Raw genomic sequence first — 18,772 nt, forward strand, 5'->3', positions numbered from 1 at the left:
ATCCACTAAAAATAATTTCACAGATGAATTTGTTTAAAAATAAATAAAAGTAATAATTAATTAAATTTCAGCAAATAATTTATTTTCAATGATCAAGTGGAAATTAATTTATTATAAACAATTTTTTTTAATAAAAAACTTAACTTAATAGCGAGTGAATTTTAGGGAGAGATTGTTGTGGGAAACGCACCCGCAAATCGCAATATTTGTAGTTGTAGCAGCATACCAGGAGACTGGAGATGATTCCTAAACTGAAATGGTTTTCTAGGAGTATGTCCGCCATTAATCTCATCCTTTCTGTTGCTGCATCCAAGTCTAACACTTTCGCTGCTTCCAGTACTTTCTTCAAAAGAAACCTAATCACCAAATCGCCATTGAAGAATTCATATGCATTTCTTGCCATGGATTCACCTTGGTTCCTTTTTCAGCGTCGTGGTGCCAAAGTTATTGGCTCCGAGGTTCGTTTTACTTCCTTGTATAGTATTAGTATTATAGGACTGTATTTGCATATGAAGTTTAGGTTTGCACCGTTTTTGTTTCAGGTTAGAGCAGGGAATATCGTCCAACGTAAAGGTCAGTGGAGTTCACAAATCCATATTTTTGTCAATGATACATGTATTAACTAGCTATTCTACATTTCTGGCTGTGGAACAATGCTGTCCTACTGCATCAGGGCGCATTTACCAGGTCTGACCATTACACCTTCACTTCTAGCACTAGCTACATCTGTTACTGTTATGCTGATTGATGGGGCTTGGGTGGTTGTTTGCTTCAGGTTATAAAAGCACAGCACACGCAGCACGGAAGGGGAGGAGCGTCGATTCAGGTTAGTCTTTGATCTAGAGTATCAGGAGCATTAATTAGGTCTTAGTAAATCAATGTTGTCATACATGAGACATCTAGCATATAGGTGATTAGCTATTGGCTCCTTTGTCTGATTATATGTTTGCATTGTAGCTAGATGATGCTGATCCATAGTACTACTCCATCCACTGCTTTTATACCCTAAGTGCTGAATAAGTTTTTTGAATTTGAATGTCCTGTTTACTCATCCCTGATGTGGTAATACCTTATATGGAAAGCTCTTTCTTCTACTTTGGGAATTTTCTCAATGTGTGAGGATTAAGAATAAGGTTTCTGTTGTGTATCAGGTAGAGCTTCGTGATGTCGATAGTGGGAACAAAGTAACTGAAAGATTCCGCACCGATGAAGCCATTGAAAGTATGTGTCTAATTTCATAGCTTGTATCTTTCAACAAGTCTTATGTGTATTCTGTTAATCTGTCAAGTGTCTGTTATCCCCCACCCTAAAAATAGCTTTTGAGTTTTTTCTCATTTGTCTTTTGGGTCTAGTTGCTGGATCACCTTCGTGCAAAGAAAAAAAGTTCATATGGTTTGTGATAAGTGATAACTCAGTCTTATAGATATGTCAAACCCGTCTATATGCGAAGTCTATACTCTTTACTTTACTGTTTTATCTTTGAAGGAAAATATCACGTGTCTGCCAGCCTGCATCATTGATGTGTAATAGGTTTATATCGTCTTGATTGAATCTAATTACCAGAACAAACGAAAGCAAAGGGTTACATGTTCATCCAACAACTATAGATTAGCTCTTGGTTATGTGGGGTTTTGAGCAACAATAACACAAAGTACAAAGTTCGAAGCTGTTAAGAAACAGAAAGTACCATAAGTAACAGGGTTGTTCAACATTAAGTATCAAGTACATGCTAATCAATTTCACAAAGATATAAAGTTGTTATTTATCTCAAATCTCAGATTTCAATCAATCTCAATCAGTCATCCCTTATGCGTGTGGAATACTCCTTATTTATAAGAAAATGAAAACAAAAGATTGCATTGAGTTAGAAGTTAGTTTGCATACATGTAGGTGTCCCTTAATTGTGAGTGGTGGAGTCCATACTGGGTGTTGTTCTAAGGCAAAAGTAAATGTTTTGTCTCTCCAATACAGAAAGTTTATTTGCAAATGTCAAGATTGGATATGAGATTTATCAACATTTTATTCCACTTGCTGTTTACTTACTGTAAAACCGTTCAAAGTGGAGTCTATTTTGTAATGCTTCGATTTGAACATTTTATTCTATTTGATATGTATCATTGTTGGATTGCAATCTTATGAAATAAACGATGGTCATAAAATGGAGAAGGCGAAACAAGTTGGATGGATTTCTTATTATCCTTTTTTATTGGAGATTTTTAGGGTGAATAGTTTGATTTCAAACATGGATTACACAACCAAGATGTGCACAAAATTGAAAGATACATTGTTTTTTTTTATGTGTAAATTTTAATAACCGCAAGCGCACGGTGTACGTGTAGCTATACGGGTCGAACTCAGCGAAGCGAGTTAGCTAATTTGTTCGATTTATGACTACGAGACACAGATCAACAAGTAGTTGGGTTGAGAAACTAATACTAAAATGCAATTAAAACTAAGAATTAAAGCTAAGATAATGATTACTACAAAGATAATAATAATAATATGACAAATCTAGGGCGTCGGGAATCACCTAATTCTAACATGGGAATCAATTACTCTCATAATTATATGAATTTGAGTCATTGGCATAATTAAACGTGATCTAATTAATTTCAAGCTTCCGCTCTATTGATTAATATCGGTTTAAGACCTTACTAGTATTAATCCTCAAACTTCTGTTTTATTGGTTAAACTAATAGGAATTTAACTTAAATATACCTCAATCCTAAATTAATTCTAATCTCAAACTTCCGTTTTATTGAAAAGGTTAATAAAGATATTTAAACTAAGATTCATTAAGCATATGTTTAATCATAGACTCAAATTTTACACAATTAATCAATAAAATATCATTCCATGCTTCGAATTAGGGTTTATACCCTAACCCCAGAGAAGAAAACTACTCACTAGACATGGTGATAAACGTGCAATTAATGATGAATGAAAACCTGATTGAAATATTACACATGAAAATAATGAATAATCTAATACAAAAAGACAAGTAATAAAGTAATAAATTAAGAGAACTAACTAATGGAGAAGAATATAAATGTAAATTGCAATGAAATTAAGTGTAACAATGGTGTTCAACAATGAAAGATCTCCAAGAAGAAAATAACAAAAGAGAAAACTGAAATTAAACAAAGAAAACTGACTAAATGATAACAAAATAACTACCACTATTTATAGTGGCTCTAAAAAAATAACCGTCGAAAGCACGTGAAAAGCACTTGACAAAAAGGCGACGACTCGTGACATCAGGGGCGACGACTCGTCGCTTATGTTTAGCCTGGGGTATGTGACTTAAGTGAATATGCGACGAGTCGTGGCAAGTTGGAGATGATTCGTCGCTTAGCCTCTGGATTGATATGCATAGATCAGTAAGTATGCGACGAGTCGTGGCATATGTGGGACGACTCGTTACTTTGGCTCTGGAATGCTCTGATGACTTCAGTGGATATGTGAGGAGTCGTGGCAAATTGGGAACGACTCGTCGCTTTGCCTCTGGACTCCATTTGCTCTGCGACGGGTCGTGGCTTTTTATTGCACCTTAGCTACGACTCGTTTCTTTCACTTGGGGCTTGTTTGGCTCGATCTCTTCACTTCTTTTAGGAGTCTTAGGCCATTTCTCTAAGCCTTCACCCTCTTATCACCCCTACAACCTAATAAAACTCCGATTTTTACCTCAAAATTACATAAAATACAATATTAAACATATGAGACAAAATTATCAAATAATACTATCAACACTACCTAAAACCCTCTAAAACATTACACAAGGAGCATAAAAATAACATGAATAAGTGCAAATAATCGCACTTATCAGTTTTGTGTAAAGAGAAGATGACCAAATGTAGTGTGCTTGTGTTGAGAGTTGCATGAGCATGATCATGCAATTTATGTGCAAGTAGTTTGATTTATTCTAATATTTAGACACATGATTAGATGATGATTTACTTTACATAAGTTGGAAAGTAGTCCACTTGATATTTGGGAAAGCTGTAATAAGGTTGTAGGTATATGTGTGAATGCAGGTTAATGGAGAATTAATCTACGATATCATATTTTCCCTCTACTTGCAAGACTTTGCATAAGGCCAATGTAATGTACATATCATAGGACTTTCTTTATCGTGAGTTTTAGTCATTTCATCAAACAAAAATCAGAGTCAAATTGAACTTTTAGGAACACATTTTTCATGGGTCTAAAAGTCATTTATGGTTTTCTATGTCTTATTTTCCATTTTTATTTTTTTTCTAGCTTATTCAAGATTTAATGAAGTACATTTGCTGCAGCGGTATTTGTTGAAGAAAAATCTTTCCAGTATTTATACTCGGAGGAAAATATGGTAGTGCTAACAGAGTGAGTGTGTTTTTCTCCCCTTTTGGCGTTCTTATCATATCTGATTGTTACTAACTATTATACAAGTTTAGTATTAAATCTAAATTATTTTCCTAACCTGCTCTGTTGTATGCGGTTTGATCAGCCCTGAAACTTTTGAACAGATAGAAGTGCCGAAGGAATTGTTAGGAAAGGCTGCTGTCTACTTGAAAGGTCTTTCAGATATGCTAGTTTTAACATTGTTGTATTCCTTGTACTATTATATATTCATTTATTTATTTTTAATTTATTAATATGAGCAATTTTTTCCCTGTTGATAGTCAAATTTCTTGATAGCAGGTTGTTTAGTGATTTATTTCGAGATAGTTGATTCCGTGTAAACTAAAGTTTTTAACTTAATACTGACTTGTGCTTTTATGCTAAATATAGCATCTCTTTCCAGCATCTGTTATCAGTGGCGAAACTTGAACAAAATTTTAGGGGCGGAGTTAACCAAAACATTGAATTCAACTAAAATATAGCCAATCAATACAACAAAAAATATAATGTAAATTTTGAATCAAATAAAGCTCGACGCTCTTTTAACATTTTTAAATTATCTATAATGTCATTGACACTGTCTTTGCTATTTTTCTGTAGATATATAATACTAAACTATCAGCAAGAAAATCGTTACCCATTTTATTTCGAAGTCCTTTTTTTATTATCTTCATATGTGATTGTTTTTTGTATGAGTTTTCAGTTATTCAAATATTCACTTATTCAAACTAATTATTAAATAAAAATAAAAAATTCAAATAAAAATATAAACAAAACATTTATCCTTCAATTGCGGATGGTAAGCTTAATTTTTGATTTTGTCGATTTCTCTCAATCGCTTGTTTTTTTTTTTTTTTTTGTTTTTTCAGTTGTTAAATGATAATTTCATTCCTAATTTGACAATCTATAATTACTTTGTAAGATTTTTTTTTTAATTTTAGTTATTCACTTTTAATTATGTTGCTTTTATTTGTTGGACTGATATTATAAAAAATATATAATGACGTTGTATATTAAAAAAATTTGCCGAAAATCTTAGGGGGGGCGAAGCCCCTATCTGCCCCCAACAAAGTTCTGCCACTGCCTGTTATAGTGTAGTTGTGAAGTTGTACTTTCAAACCTTCTATATGTTCCTCGAACCAAGCTAGGAACATGCATCACCATTCTAATATGCTCTTAAAATCTTGCTCATGGTAGAGATAGAACATTCTAAAATATAGAATGAAGCAAACATAGGTCGCTATTTTACACGAATTATTAACGTATGTGTTTTGTCATATTTGCGAGTCATAGTGAAGAGTACTGTTTTGGTCCCAATTTTGGTAATGATCAGGGTGATGCGGTAACAAGGTTGATGTAGTTGTTGTATTGCAACAACCCAGCTGATATCGTGAGATACCCCTTAAACTGGCCTAAAACGTTTTTTTTTTAAATCGTTATGATGTGGGAGTTATTTATTTGATAGCGTTGAAAACTTTTGCAACGCGGCCAATACCATGCAATATGCCCTTGTGTATGCACTATGCTTGAAAATTACCAAACTTCTGCTGTATGAAATCAAGTAGTCAACCTTTCAGAAAATAAGGGAGGTAAGCTCAGAGGAAAATTATTCAATGATCTTGGAAAAACTATGAAGGCTTATGGAGAGTTAGAAGGGTAGGCATCTGATATTAGCTACATGCTACTTTTGGAAAAGGTCTTTTAAGGCAGCCTATTGTTTCCCTTGTTTATAATGGTACCTATCTGCTTGACTGTATGCAAAACTTCTGAAGTAAAAAGCTCTTCATTCTGTTTTATAGATCATAACTAAAATTCCATACCCTTTTTTGTTCCAGTGACTTATAATTTTCCATCCAAATGATGCAGATGATATGACAATCAAAGTTCAGTATTACGATGGGAGACCAATGTCTGCCACAGTACCTACTCGTGTCACTTGTACTGTTGTTGATGCGCGAGCTCCTATGAAGGGGCTCTCCGTTAATCCTCAGTATGTTCTTGCTGATCTATTCTTTTCTTTTTATTTTTTATAAATTTGTTTTCCCAATAAATTATATGTTTATTTTGTAGTCTTGTGTCTTTTGTCTTATATACAGATCTTCGTGTTTGACAGATAGTATAATTCAGGGTTTGGGTTCATTCACAACGAAAAATTGGTTCTCTTTGTTGTCTGCCTGTTTTTCTTTCTGTTTGTGCAATTGTATTTATGGCGTTAGAATTCTAGAGTAACTAGGAATCTGGGATAATGTAGCATTTATCCTTTGGTGGTATCAGATAGTATTTTAAGTTCCCTATGTTAAAGTTTATTCTTTTGCTTGTTATCTATAATCTATAATCTATCTATCTATAATCTATAATCTTCTATAACTATTACTAAAACAAAAACACTGTTGACATCATCATTTTTTAAAATTGCTTACGTGTCACAACCTTAACAAAAATTTTCCCTCCAACACTTAATGATGATGTCATTATTATTATGACTACTATTCATTTTTGACTCTATTAATTCCTATTCCTACTATGACTATAATACTACCAATATTATTATTTCTTTATTTTAAATTATAAAATTTTCTAAATTTTATTTCTTAAATGAGTATTATTTAGTATATTGGATATTTTGAGATGGTTAAAGCATAATATGCTTATATTAGGATTTTTTTTTGTTATTTATACAATTGGTTTACTTAAATGCAATGCTCAATTCTAATATGATTCAAGTGGTGACTATCTTTATGTAATTCACTTATTTTTTATGATAATATAATTTTTTTCATTTAAACTTTATAAAATAATTATACATATTTTTATGTTAATTTGATTTTGAAATATGCTATTAATTGTTGTAATATTTTATATATATTAATGTAATAATTATTTGGAAAAATTATTGTGATTAATCCAACCTATTTTCCATTACCTATCAATAACCCCACATTTTGAAAATTTTTAAATAATCCAATCTTTGCTTTCAGTTTGTTGTCAATGGACCCTTTAGAAAATGATCTGCTATATCAGGTTACCTATCATCTTCTTCTTTATGATGATTCAACCTATTTCCCATTACCTATCAATAATCCCATCTTTTGAATTTTTTTTAATAATCCAACCTTTGTTTTTATTTTGTTGCCAATGGACCCTTCAAGAAACTAAATGAAATTGCTATTATTTCCTGAGCTTATGAAATTGATCATTGCATAGATAGTAATTGTCTTTACATACATATCCCATCTACTAGGGGTATTCAAAAAATTCGGCCCACTTGACTCGACTCGCCAACCCGCTGACCCACATCCTAAATGGCGGGTCAATTTTTTTTAAAAATAATATAATCCGAGTCGGATATCCGACCCCCTTTAACCGGGTTGGGTCATGGGCCACAAAATACATTGAGTCGGGTACTCGCCGACCCGTTACGTATTATCTTTATCAAGTTAAAATTTACACGTTAAAATTTTATAATCAATATAATTATAAAAATTCAATAATAGTCATATGTTTTTCACTTCCCCTCAAAGTATACTACCCCATTTAAATCAGTGGCAAAGAGAAAATTGAGTATTTTAAAAATTGTGGATTGTTTAATAATAATTGAAGAGAAAATGTGTTACAGAAATTAAAAGATACTCCCTCCGTTCTTTTTTGATCTTCCACTTTAGGTTTTTCACGTATATTAAGGAAGATAGAATCTTTGGGTTATAGTGGGTATTATTTTAATTAAATAGTAGTGAAGTAATGATTGTATTGAAAGTATGAGAGAGAAAATAATTATAAATAAAAGAAAAGGGGTACATTAAAAGAAAATGGGGGTTTTAAGGGGTAAAAGTGGGATAAAAGTATTCTAAAAGTAGAAAGTATTCTAAAGTGGAAGAACTTTTGAAACTACCCGTTATAGTAATGTGGAAGATCAAAAAAGAACGGAGGGAGTACTTAACATGTATGGATTATGTTGGACTATTATAAACTAGTGGCAAAGAGAAATTGAGTATTTAGCTTCTTAAAGGGTCCATTGGCAACGAAATGAAAACAAAGGTTGGATTATTAAAAAAAATCAAAAGATGGGATTATTGGCAGGTAATAGGAAATAGGTTGGATTATTATAAAGAAGGAGAAGATGAGAGGTAACCTAATATAGCAGGTCATTTTCTAAAGGGTCCATTGGCAATAAACTGAAAGCAAAGGTTGGATTATTAAAAAAATTTCAAAATGCGAGATTATTGACAGGTTTTCCGCAAAATAGGTTGGATTATCCACAACAATTTTTCCTAATTATTTTTGTTAGCATAAATTGGTATATTATTTTATATTATAAAAAACTTCATAATTTTGTATTGTAACTCCAAGTAAATGTAGTTATATTAAGTATATAATCAAATTTTTTGTCTTTTGTTGTGATTTATTTGTTATGAATTAAATTTTCACAATCATCTGCACGCAAAATGCAAAATATGATACAAATACAACTATTCAGATTGAAATGATCAAATATAACAATAATGTACAATTTATCTCTTAAAATTTTAATTTCTTAATTTATATAAATATGTCGGAAAATTTAATAAAGTCCTGCATTGCACGGGCACTATCTAGTTTTAAACTAATGTCTTTTTCTTTGCAGGTATAAAAAGGTTTTGCTGGACAATGGCCTGATTGTCCTTGTGAGTAATTTATATTGTTTCTATGTTAATATTGGTAGATTTATTCTGTAGATCAAATGATTGTTTAAGTGACAAAGTTTGGGAGTTTGTTCTACAACTTGATCAGAGCACACAAAATATTTCAATCACATGAGACTTCAACAATGCCTACCATTGGTCCAATGAGGTTCATCTAGGGCACTGCTGTTTAACAACAGCTCGTGCTTGAGCTTAATCTGTTCATCTTGTTGAATGTCATGGTAGTTGTTCATTGGAAACATGTTTTCCTGATTTTGTTATATCTGGTATCATTTTGTAGTTTGCCTTATACTGAAGTAGCATTGTAGCTTGAGATTAATTCTTAGCTCAGGTCTCGGGATTAACGAAGCTCATATGGATCGTAACCCTAATACCAGCCAATGTTTCCTTGATATTTGTGCTGGATACATGGTTAAGATCATATGACTCCCCAATTTTGTGATTATGGGATTATTAGTCTACTTGTTATTGGGTACCCTTACCGTTTCAGCCACCTCTGTAACTTTTAAGTCATTGTTTATAGCCAGTGTAAGTCACTTGTGACATATCTTAGACTTCAATCGGCTCTAAGACTCGGCCTTTATTATTTTTATCCACGTTTGAGCACAAAATTATTAATGACAAGTTTATAAAAAATAGAATGATGATACTTATCTTGATTAATATTTTCAAAGTTTTTTTAAAATAATTTTAATTTATACATAATCAAATATATTAATGATCATAGTATGCTTAAAAAAAAATCTGACATTCAAGTATTTAAAACTGGAGGAAGTACATTATACTGTTCCCTCGTCTTTTTTACTGATACATTGACACTGACTTGATGGTAGGCAGCTCTCGTGACTAATTTTATTGTCTCATTTCTCAAAATTTTTATTATTTTGAGAAAAGATGCAGTAATTTTTATATAAGTCAAGTGTCAAAATGCATTTAATTGTTACATGTCAAAATTCATTCTACTCATCTCTTTTCATCCACCTTACAACTCGTGTAAGAAAATTTTTTAATCAACATAGAATGAATTTTACCTCACTTTGTACAACAGCTTGGTTGCACTGCTTGTCACCAACATCCCATTAAGAGACTATTTACACTAATATATCATAAGAAAATATCTGGGTTAACATCTTATGATGGGTGAAATGCAAGTGTAGGGGAAGACAATATTCCCTATAGTTGGGGGACCAAGGCTACACATTTTTGTTGAATGACATGTTAGTTGTTTTAATAGCACACGTTTTGACTGGAATTGGTGATGATGGATCGGGTAGGAAATATGTCAACGACTAGGATGCCAAGGATACTAAAGCAGTTGGGTCAATTTTGAATGGATTGTGTAACTTCAGAATTAAGATATATACCTCTTTTATCTTTTAAAGTTATTATACACTTATTTGCCAAAAAGAAAGTTATTATATGCGCATATTGTATTCTTTCCATTAATTTGTTGTCTTTATAAGACCATTTTGCAACTGATTCCCTTTCTTTTTCTCTTCGTATTGATTTAATTGTTCTAGGGACTTATTTTTAGTGCTTTTTGTGAATTTGTGAATCTAGGCACCTCCTTTCATTGTGACGGGTGATGCAATCATTGTCAGTACATTAGATGATTCATACATTACCAGGTATACATTGCCGACACTCAGCATGTGCTCGAATTTGTCATGTATTCTTATTCACATTAATTTTTTGTTCTTAGCAGTTACCTTTTATCTAAGTTTGAATACCATGTCTTGTTGCTAGATTCTTACGACTTCTTTCTGCCTGAGAAGAATGTTTCTAATTGACTAAATCATGGACTAGGTTTTGTTATTCCCTACTTATTTTAGTTCGATTTCATTCAATTCAGTTCTGCACATCACGTTCACCCTCTTTTGCACTACTCTTTTATAGTTGAATTCAGTAAAGTCCTGTCCAATTTAGCTGTGGAATATAGTTTTCAAAGGAAACATATGGGAAAATATGAGTTTATAACAAGTACCAGTTAAACTTCATTAAAATGTATAGATTTTCAATTAGATAGGCTTTATATGCATATTCATAAAGAAAGGACCATTGCCATTGGAACTAATATTCTGGAAGTTGGGAAGTGGGATACATCTAAAATAGAAAGGACCGTATATAGCTTAGAGTGAGTAATACGTGAGTGTCTCACCTTGCAATAGCATTATTTATAGGTTTCCAATAAAATTTTGAGCATAGTGCAAAAATTAGGTGATGGCGCAGTCATGGTAATGGACACTGTGATGCAGTAACGGGTGTAATACAGTTGTTGTACTGCCAAATTTCGGTCTAAATCATGAAATGTCGCTTGAAACGTCCTGAAATACAATTTTATTACACCTTTACGATGGGGGGGACACCAAGCTCGGTAAATTTGAAAACCTTTATGACGCGATCGATATGATACAATCGACTTTGTTTTGCACTATGCTTTTGAGAGCTTTAGCTCACATAAAAACATATAGAACTGCAGTCCAAAGTGTTGTTTTCTCTTAGACATAGACATGAGAGTAGGAAGTTGAATTTAGGGAGAGTAGCAACGGCAAGGTTTCATGTGTTCGAAAATAAATGCAAGTCCTGTTTCCCACAAAATGTGGATGTAAACTTTCTTGCTATTAGCCTTTGGGCAGTTGTAAATACAAAATGTGTTTTGAATGTGCTAATTTTAGGCGCCTAGATATATTGGTTTACAATTTCAAGCACAAGGTTTCTACCTGCCTCTTCCAATTATTCGTCTGCGTCTTTGTACGTGTACTTATGAGAAATAATCACTATTGACGTCCATAAATACGTTTGTATGGAACGTTTGGAGGCTTTTTTCTTGGGGATGATTCTGATTTTTGTTTCTGTTTTGCAGGGCAAAGTAAGATTTTATACTGGTTAATGTTTGGTTTACAAAGTTTACTAGGTGAGGAGATTTGCTGTGCAGATTTTGAAAAAATGCTGCCTTCCATGAGTTTTAAGAAGTCGACATGAGATTGGTGCTGCCAGTTGCTGCTGCTCTTTGCATGGTAAAATTGAAATCTTAACTGCTTGAAATATACATTTACAAAATGTTGAACATGTCTTTAGAGCCTAGAGGAGCATAATTTTATTGAAAAATATACCAGATTTACATCCAGAAGGTTGTGTATTTCTTTCTGCTGGTTTCAGAAATTATTTTGTGAACTGTTTGAACTTTTGTCGCAATTTCTGGTATTCTATTGTTGATGATTGCACATTCAAGCTATCCATAAATAAAACATGCTCGGTAGGTTACAGTCAATGCTAACATCTGTGCGTTTATTAATATATGAACACAAAGAGATGCAACTCGATAAGAATGCACATCGCTGTGAGCTTCAAGATGCATAATCCTCGCAACTTGAAGGTGGTGTATAATAATCCTAAAATTTAGATTTTGTAGAAAGGACCAAGTTACAAAGTTGGGCTGTGCTTCAAGAATCCGATAATGATTTTGATGCACCACATAATAGATGACGAGTTGGAACATCCTTTTGTAACTAGCAGAAGCTCTAGGAACAGTGAGGCGGGACACTGAAGTTCTTTGACAGTTACAATCCCACAGAAGCCTCAAACTTCTGGATTTGATGCAGGAAAATCAATGTCAACTGCAAAAATTACAAAAAGAAGCGATTGTTTCAGCAAAATTAATAAAGGAACACCAGAAAGCATGGAAACACTGACGTCTAGGAAAAACTCGAGAAGCAATAGCACTCACCATTGCGTGGGGTGCAATTCTAACACAATAAACAGGGAATCCTGTATAGAATTTGAAAGGTCCCCTGGACTTTAACGTTTTCATGGCACAATCTAATGAACCGGTATACGGATACTTGCCCTCTGCATCAGGCTGCATTTTCTGAATTTGTGTTTTCACGTAGTCGAATGGCAAACTGCTAGCTGAAGCAAAAAATCCAGATACTGCACTGGCTCCTGTATCCATAGAATTCAATTATGAGTATGACTTCCTCTCTTTTCTTGCCAAAACTAGACTACTAAATAAGATGAGTAATGTACCTAAGACAGTGGCAGTTTCTCCTACACCAAGAGAATCTCGGAAAAATTCGACACTTTGATCATAGGATGCGAGCATACCCATGTTAAGAGCCATGGCTCGGACAACAGTAGGGCCAGTTCCTTTCCAGAGAGCCAACACACCTTCATCAGCAACAATACGGAAAAGTGCATGGAACGCGTTTTTGTAGTGACGCCTTTGTGCCAACGGTAAGGTTGCATCGGCTTGCATGCGGATCAGTGCAAGATCTGCTGGACTCCCGATACAAGCTCCTATTGCTCCGGCAGTCAACCCACACAACGCTTTTTGATACAAAGGTAGAGGCTTCCCATCATTGGCAGCAATAGCTTTATTTGTTAACATCCTATCACATATCAACAAAAGAACACTCTTGAGCAAAGGCTAACGATATCAGACTAAAAAAAGAGAAATCAGTTACAGAAGACGGTAACTACTATGAGAGAGTGACCTGAATGATCCAAGACGAGCGGTTGTATAAGTAGCTTGCCGGAGCAAACCTGCCGAGAGACCCTGCAGTCTCCCAAGTTATATAAATGTGAGGCGTTTGTTTAGAGACAAACTTCTTGAGTTATTGGCAAATATGCTAATTTTATGATCATTTGATAGTGCTTCGATTACATATATAGAAACCCAAGAGTGTTTAGATAAAGAAAGACGAAAATATAGGCGAGGAAAGGAAAGATAAATGAGTTTTCATTCTACTATGTTTCTCTCAAATTTGATCTATAGAGCATCTTTTATTTCTTCCCTTTCAAATTCATTCCATTTTCCTTTCATTCTTTCTATCCAAACACTATTTCCTTCCATCCATACAAAACATTCCAATAATTTTTTGGCAAAGTATACCCCAATGCATTTTGTTCCTATTACAAATCATACGCTCATGATATATATTTTGTCTCTTTTTGATAGGTACACTTCTCTCATGAAGTTGTCAACTATAACTATTTAAGAAACAACTCCCTTTTATCTCTAGTAAGATGACCTCAAAACAAAGAGCTCATATGTTCGTAACTTCTTGTGGTTGGGCTAAATAGCCATATATAGGGCACAAGTGAGATTGTCTTTTATAACAATTTACCCTCTCAGTCCCTTAAAATTTACGCCACTGTTGATTTTAATTTGCCCACTGATTTTCTTTTCTGACTGCACTTTTTTAATCCCGTCCGCATACTTATACTCTTTTCCATCTTAAATATATATTTTTCGATCCAATTTTCCTTTCAACTAAATTCACCTATTTTACAACTTATATAAAATGAAAGGGAAATAAAGAGTATGTTAAAAGAAACGGACTATAGTATTAAGGAGTACCCTTAGAATAGATCATCATCATCAAATGATTTTTACCTTAGGCAAGGTCAGGGGAGGAGGGTAGTAAAAGAAGGCATATCATTACCCTCGTCATGAGAAAGTTGCGATCGAAGGGAGCCGAGCCTTTCAACTAAGTACAAAATTTGGTTGTTGGCAAGAATCAAAAGTATAAAAGGGAATTAAATAAAACTCTAATCAACCTTGTAGAAAGCAGAAAGACCCTCATCACGAAGCATGTTCTTTGTGACTTGCATTGCTGACCCTTGTCCCAGTTGAATTCTCACCTTAAAAAAAAAAACTAATTAATTCATCAGAAATTATTTAATTACAAAGTTAAATTGAATTAATTGTTATTTGACAAATACTCCTTTTGTCACATTCATTTCGAATAGTGTAGCAAAATCAAAACGACAAAATAAGGATTGTAAAAAGAGGGTACCTTGACCATGTCAATGGGTTGAATGACACAAGTAGCAAGCATACCAGAAGCACCTCCATTTACAAAAGGCTTGGTTGTGTTCCATACTGATGATGTTATTTTCTTCTCCTCTTTTTGCTCCCCCATTTATTTTTTTTAATTTTTTAGTTTTCTTTGATTAATTGTATATACTTTTCTTACAAAACATTTAAATAAAAATAAATAAATGGAGTGTTTTCTGAATATCATAAAGAAACAAGAGATTAAAGCATAGTAGTAGGAGTATAAGCCAAAGGAAAGAGCAGAGTACAAACTTCACTATTCAATAACAAATAGGTGGACAAAGAGGAAGAATCCCTCACCTGAATTTAACACCTCAACCTTAATAAATAGTGCTTTCACACTTGGCAACATATTACATCAAAAGTTTGAACTTTATACTGAGCACTATATATATCTCCTCTCTTTGTCTCTTTAAATTTGACATGATTTTTATTTACGCCTGTTTTTTTATTTTTTAATATTTTTATTTTGGATAGTAATTTTTACTATTTTTATTAATTTTTATCCATATATATCTTTTATTTTTTTTTTTTTTGTAATCATATCTACATAATTAGGTATCCATATCATTAGCATGGATGTGTGTTGCAATCTCTAAGGATTCTATATGTCTCATTTAAGAATGCATGCTTGTTAATAAATATTTTAGATCTGAATGTCTTTAATTGCATGTTTTTAAAAATTATAAAAAGTTGACTATGTTTAAATATATAGATTAAGCAAAATACAAATTATAAAGCAATTGATAAATATTATTAAAACCCAAATGGGAGGAATAGTGAAAATATTAGTGTATATTTTAATTAGCTTTAAGAATTAGTTTAATTTTTGTTTCAGTTGTTTTTATATGGTATCCAAAGTTAACTTTTAAAAGAATTATGTTTTAAATTTCACCCGATTCTCAAATCAAGTATAATATTTTTACTAATGTAGGTGCAATCACCTATTGAGCTACATCCAATAGCAGTTTGTTAGTAATATATGTTTGAGATTTGATTCTAAATTAAAATAGTTATAATTTAGGAGTTATTTATTTTAGTAAGTTATTAGTAGTATTGGATTTATGGGTATTTAACTTTCCACATTTAGTATTAAGTTAATGGCTTAATTTAGAAAATTTAGTATTTTGCATCTCTATTTAATTCCTTTGTAACTTTTCATTTATATGAGAAGAAAAAAAAACAATAATAATTTTACGTGTATCACTGTATCATATTTACTTTCTTTAATTTTTCCTAACAAAGTGTGTTGAAGCCTATTAGATGTCGTCACGTCTTCGTTTGCTATGGGAGCACATATCTTCAATGTAGTTGCATTTATGACGGCTAATCAGGTGATGAATTCCTAAATTTCTTTTCCTAATTTCTACAACCTGTTAACCTCTCCCATTTTGAGTTTGGAGTGAGGTTTCCCCTTCATTCATTCTTAGAGATGATACTATGGTGAATCATGAGTTAAGCCTCACATGTACTACTGATTGTATGTGAGCCCAATATGATTCTATGTATTCTTAAAGTTTTTGAGTTCTATCAAAAGATGTCATATTCGGAATTTTAACCTTACTCCGGTTAAGAATAGCTAAAATTCAAGCAGAGATGGAGATTTTGAAGACAATTGGAGCATGTGTTGGTCCGCCTTCTTCAAACTCATCTTGATCAGGCTTATGTGGATTTTGTTGGGATACTTCCTCCCGTCGAGGTGTGGGTTGTTAATAAGTATATTGTTCTCTCTTTTCCCTTAGAGTTAATGAGTGCATGAGCACTTATCTCCCCAACAAGGAGCTTTCGGTTGATAATTATCTCTCTAGCATCCATGGAAGAGAGTGTCTTTGTCCGATTATAATCTTGATGGCGTTCTTCTCTTCCCTAGTTAGGATTAGGACCATGTCTCTCAATTTCTCGGTTAGGATTAAGATGATACAATGATTGTGCTGAGATGTTACGGTGATGACGATCCTTGATGGGCGCTGATGAGAATGTTCTTTTCTATTGCTATGAAGAGGTGCATAAGTAGCATTATGGTTTTGAATGAGCGGTATTTTTTTACTTTCGGTCACATCCTCTACATAGTAATTGAATGGGGTGGGCCTATGGACAAGCATAGGCATTCCCTTGGAGAAGGTTGGACTTGTTCATATTCTACATTAGCGGAAGATCTAGTCAGAATTTGCCTTAAGACTTGAGTGATATGCTCTTGGAGTTGAATTGTAAAAAGGATTGCGAATTCTTAAAGATCATGATGGGTGACAGGATCTAGGTTAGAATTAGGATTAAGAATTGGAGGATTGGGATTATGGGCATGGCCAGAGTTGTTTGCTTCCAAAGGGTGATGTCCCGACTATTTAATACAAGCTTGGGTGTTCCTTTTTGGAGGCATGTCTTTCAATTCGAGTTTAGAGTGAGATGTTACTCTTCCCCATGGACGGCGCAAAGCTTTTTCGAGTGAAATTAAATTACAATTTATTTTAAATGGAGGTAGGGATTAGTCTATTGTATTTTTCAAGTATAGTTCTGCATATGTCCAAGTATTGAGTTGTCCATTCCAAGTCCCGTCCAAGTTTTCAGGGTCGAAGGTGATTGAAGATGGTTGAAGAAAGTTGAAGATATTCAAATGAACCTACTAAACGAACAAAGGTTACTAACTTGGGGCGACACCCAAGAAAGCCCCTCTGAAGCTTAAGTAAGACATTGGTTGAATGTAAATATAAAATTGGGATCTCTTAGAGAGAATTTGGGAAAACTTACTTCATTCGAAAGTTTTGTGAGCATTTATAGTTGTTTGCTCTGTACCAAATACCAATATTGAAACTGATCGGGATTTCTTTACGAAATGATAATTGATGAAACATATTGATATGTAACCTAAAATTGTGTTTGAATATCTCATTGTCATCTTTGACTTGAGCTTGATCGAGTCACGAGCTTTCTTTGACTAAGTTATGAAGATTGGGGCTTTAGACCCAAAAAATTAACTCTCTCAGTTCAATTGAATTTGAAGCATTTTTCATTTTGATTCGTCTAATTTAATTTGCATCATTTTTACTTTTACATAATAGCCCACCACTTTTTTTAATCTCATCCATACCATACATTTTATTATACGTAATTATTCAAATAATCTAATTTAAATATATATTTTATAATTTATATTTAACCATATTACGCAATCACATGCTTTATAATTCCACCAAGATGGTGTCATGATATTATTAATAATAAATAAATTGCCCCTTTACAAATTAGTTCCACTTAATACAAATCCAAACAATGAGTACCAACTACCAACTGATATAAGCTGTTAAATACCTAATAAGTTACATCCAACATGCCTCACATCACATGCATCAAATTATTACACTAATTATGAACTAGTCAACAATCCCACCAAAATAAGTATATTATTTTAATTCTTACTAAGTACTACCTTATTTCTCTGTCCTCTTTATTTTACATTATTTACTATTTTAATTTGTCCTATTTATTTGTATTATCTCTATTTTTTAATAAAGGTTCACCCTTTTTAAATCTCATCATTCTATTTTTAACTATTTTTTTATTTTATCTGCACAATTCAATCTCTTTAGGTTCAATTCTTACCTAATTCTTTCATTTTTTTCGATCTACCCTATAATATATATATCAAAAAGTACATGCATATGAATTTAACAAGATAAAAAATGTGCATGCATATACTCAAAAGACTAACGGCCGTTTGGTAATCTATAATAAATGGTAGGAATGAGAATGATTTATGGTGTAAACTCTCATAATATATCTTATGTCATTCCCATAGTAATGAAAGTTTGCTCATAAAAAATTTTCAATTTTCCATTACCACACGTTCAAATGGTAATGTATTGGAATAAATTTTGTG

The 18,772-nt window shown here is 32.8% G+C and overlaps 2 protein-coding genes across 2 annotated transcripts; one reads left to right on the forward strand and one right to left on the reverse strand.

Annotated features, from left to right (window-relative positions):
* The first annotated feature begins 141 nt into the window (after window positions 1-141).
* On the forward strand, window positions 142-12,254 carry LOC130817370 (uncharacterized). Its single transcript, XM_057683033.1, has 11 exons — window positions 142-458; window positions 543-573; window positions 674-687; window positions 776-826; window positions 1,152-1,221; window positions 4,296-4,362; window positions 4,487-4,554; window positions 6,247-6,370; window positions 9,002-9,041; window positions 10,620-10,687; window positions 11,923-12,254. The coding sequence occupies exons 1-11, from the start codon at window positions 240-242 to the stop codon at window positions 11,930-11,932; spliced, it is 762 nt and encodes a 253-aa protein (XP_057539016.1). The 5' UTR covers window positions 142-239; the 3' UTR covers window positions 11,933-12,254.
* A 4-nt stretch (window positions 12,255-12,258) lies between these two features.
* Window positions 12,259-15,209, reverse strand: LOC130817369 (mitochondrial dicarboxylate/tricarboxylate transporter DTC-like). Its single transcript, XM_057683032.1, has 6 exons — window positions 14,858-15,209; window positions 14,619-14,702; window positions 13,553-13,614; window positions 13,086-13,447; window positions 12,787-13,001; window positions 12,259-12,676 (listed from the first exon to the last, which is right to left on the reverse strand). Exons 1-6 carry the CDS (start codon window positions 14,981-14,983, stop codon window positions 12,620-12,622), a joined length of 906 nt encoding a protein of 301 aa, XP_057539015.1. The 5' UTR covers window positions 14,984-15,209; the 3' UTR covers window positions 12,259-12,619.
* Between the last annotated feature and the right edge of the window lie 3,563 nt (window positions 15,210-18,772).

Source organism: Amaranthus tricolor, chromosome 7 (assembly GCF_026212465.1).
Source record: "Amaranthus tricolor cultivar Red isolate AtriRed21 chromosome 7, ASM2621246v1, whole genome shotgun sequence".
In the NCBI taxonomy this organism is placed as follows: Eukaryota; Viridiplantae; Streptophyta; class Magnoliopsida; order Caryophyllales; family Amaranthaceae; genus Amaranthus; species Amaranthus tricolor.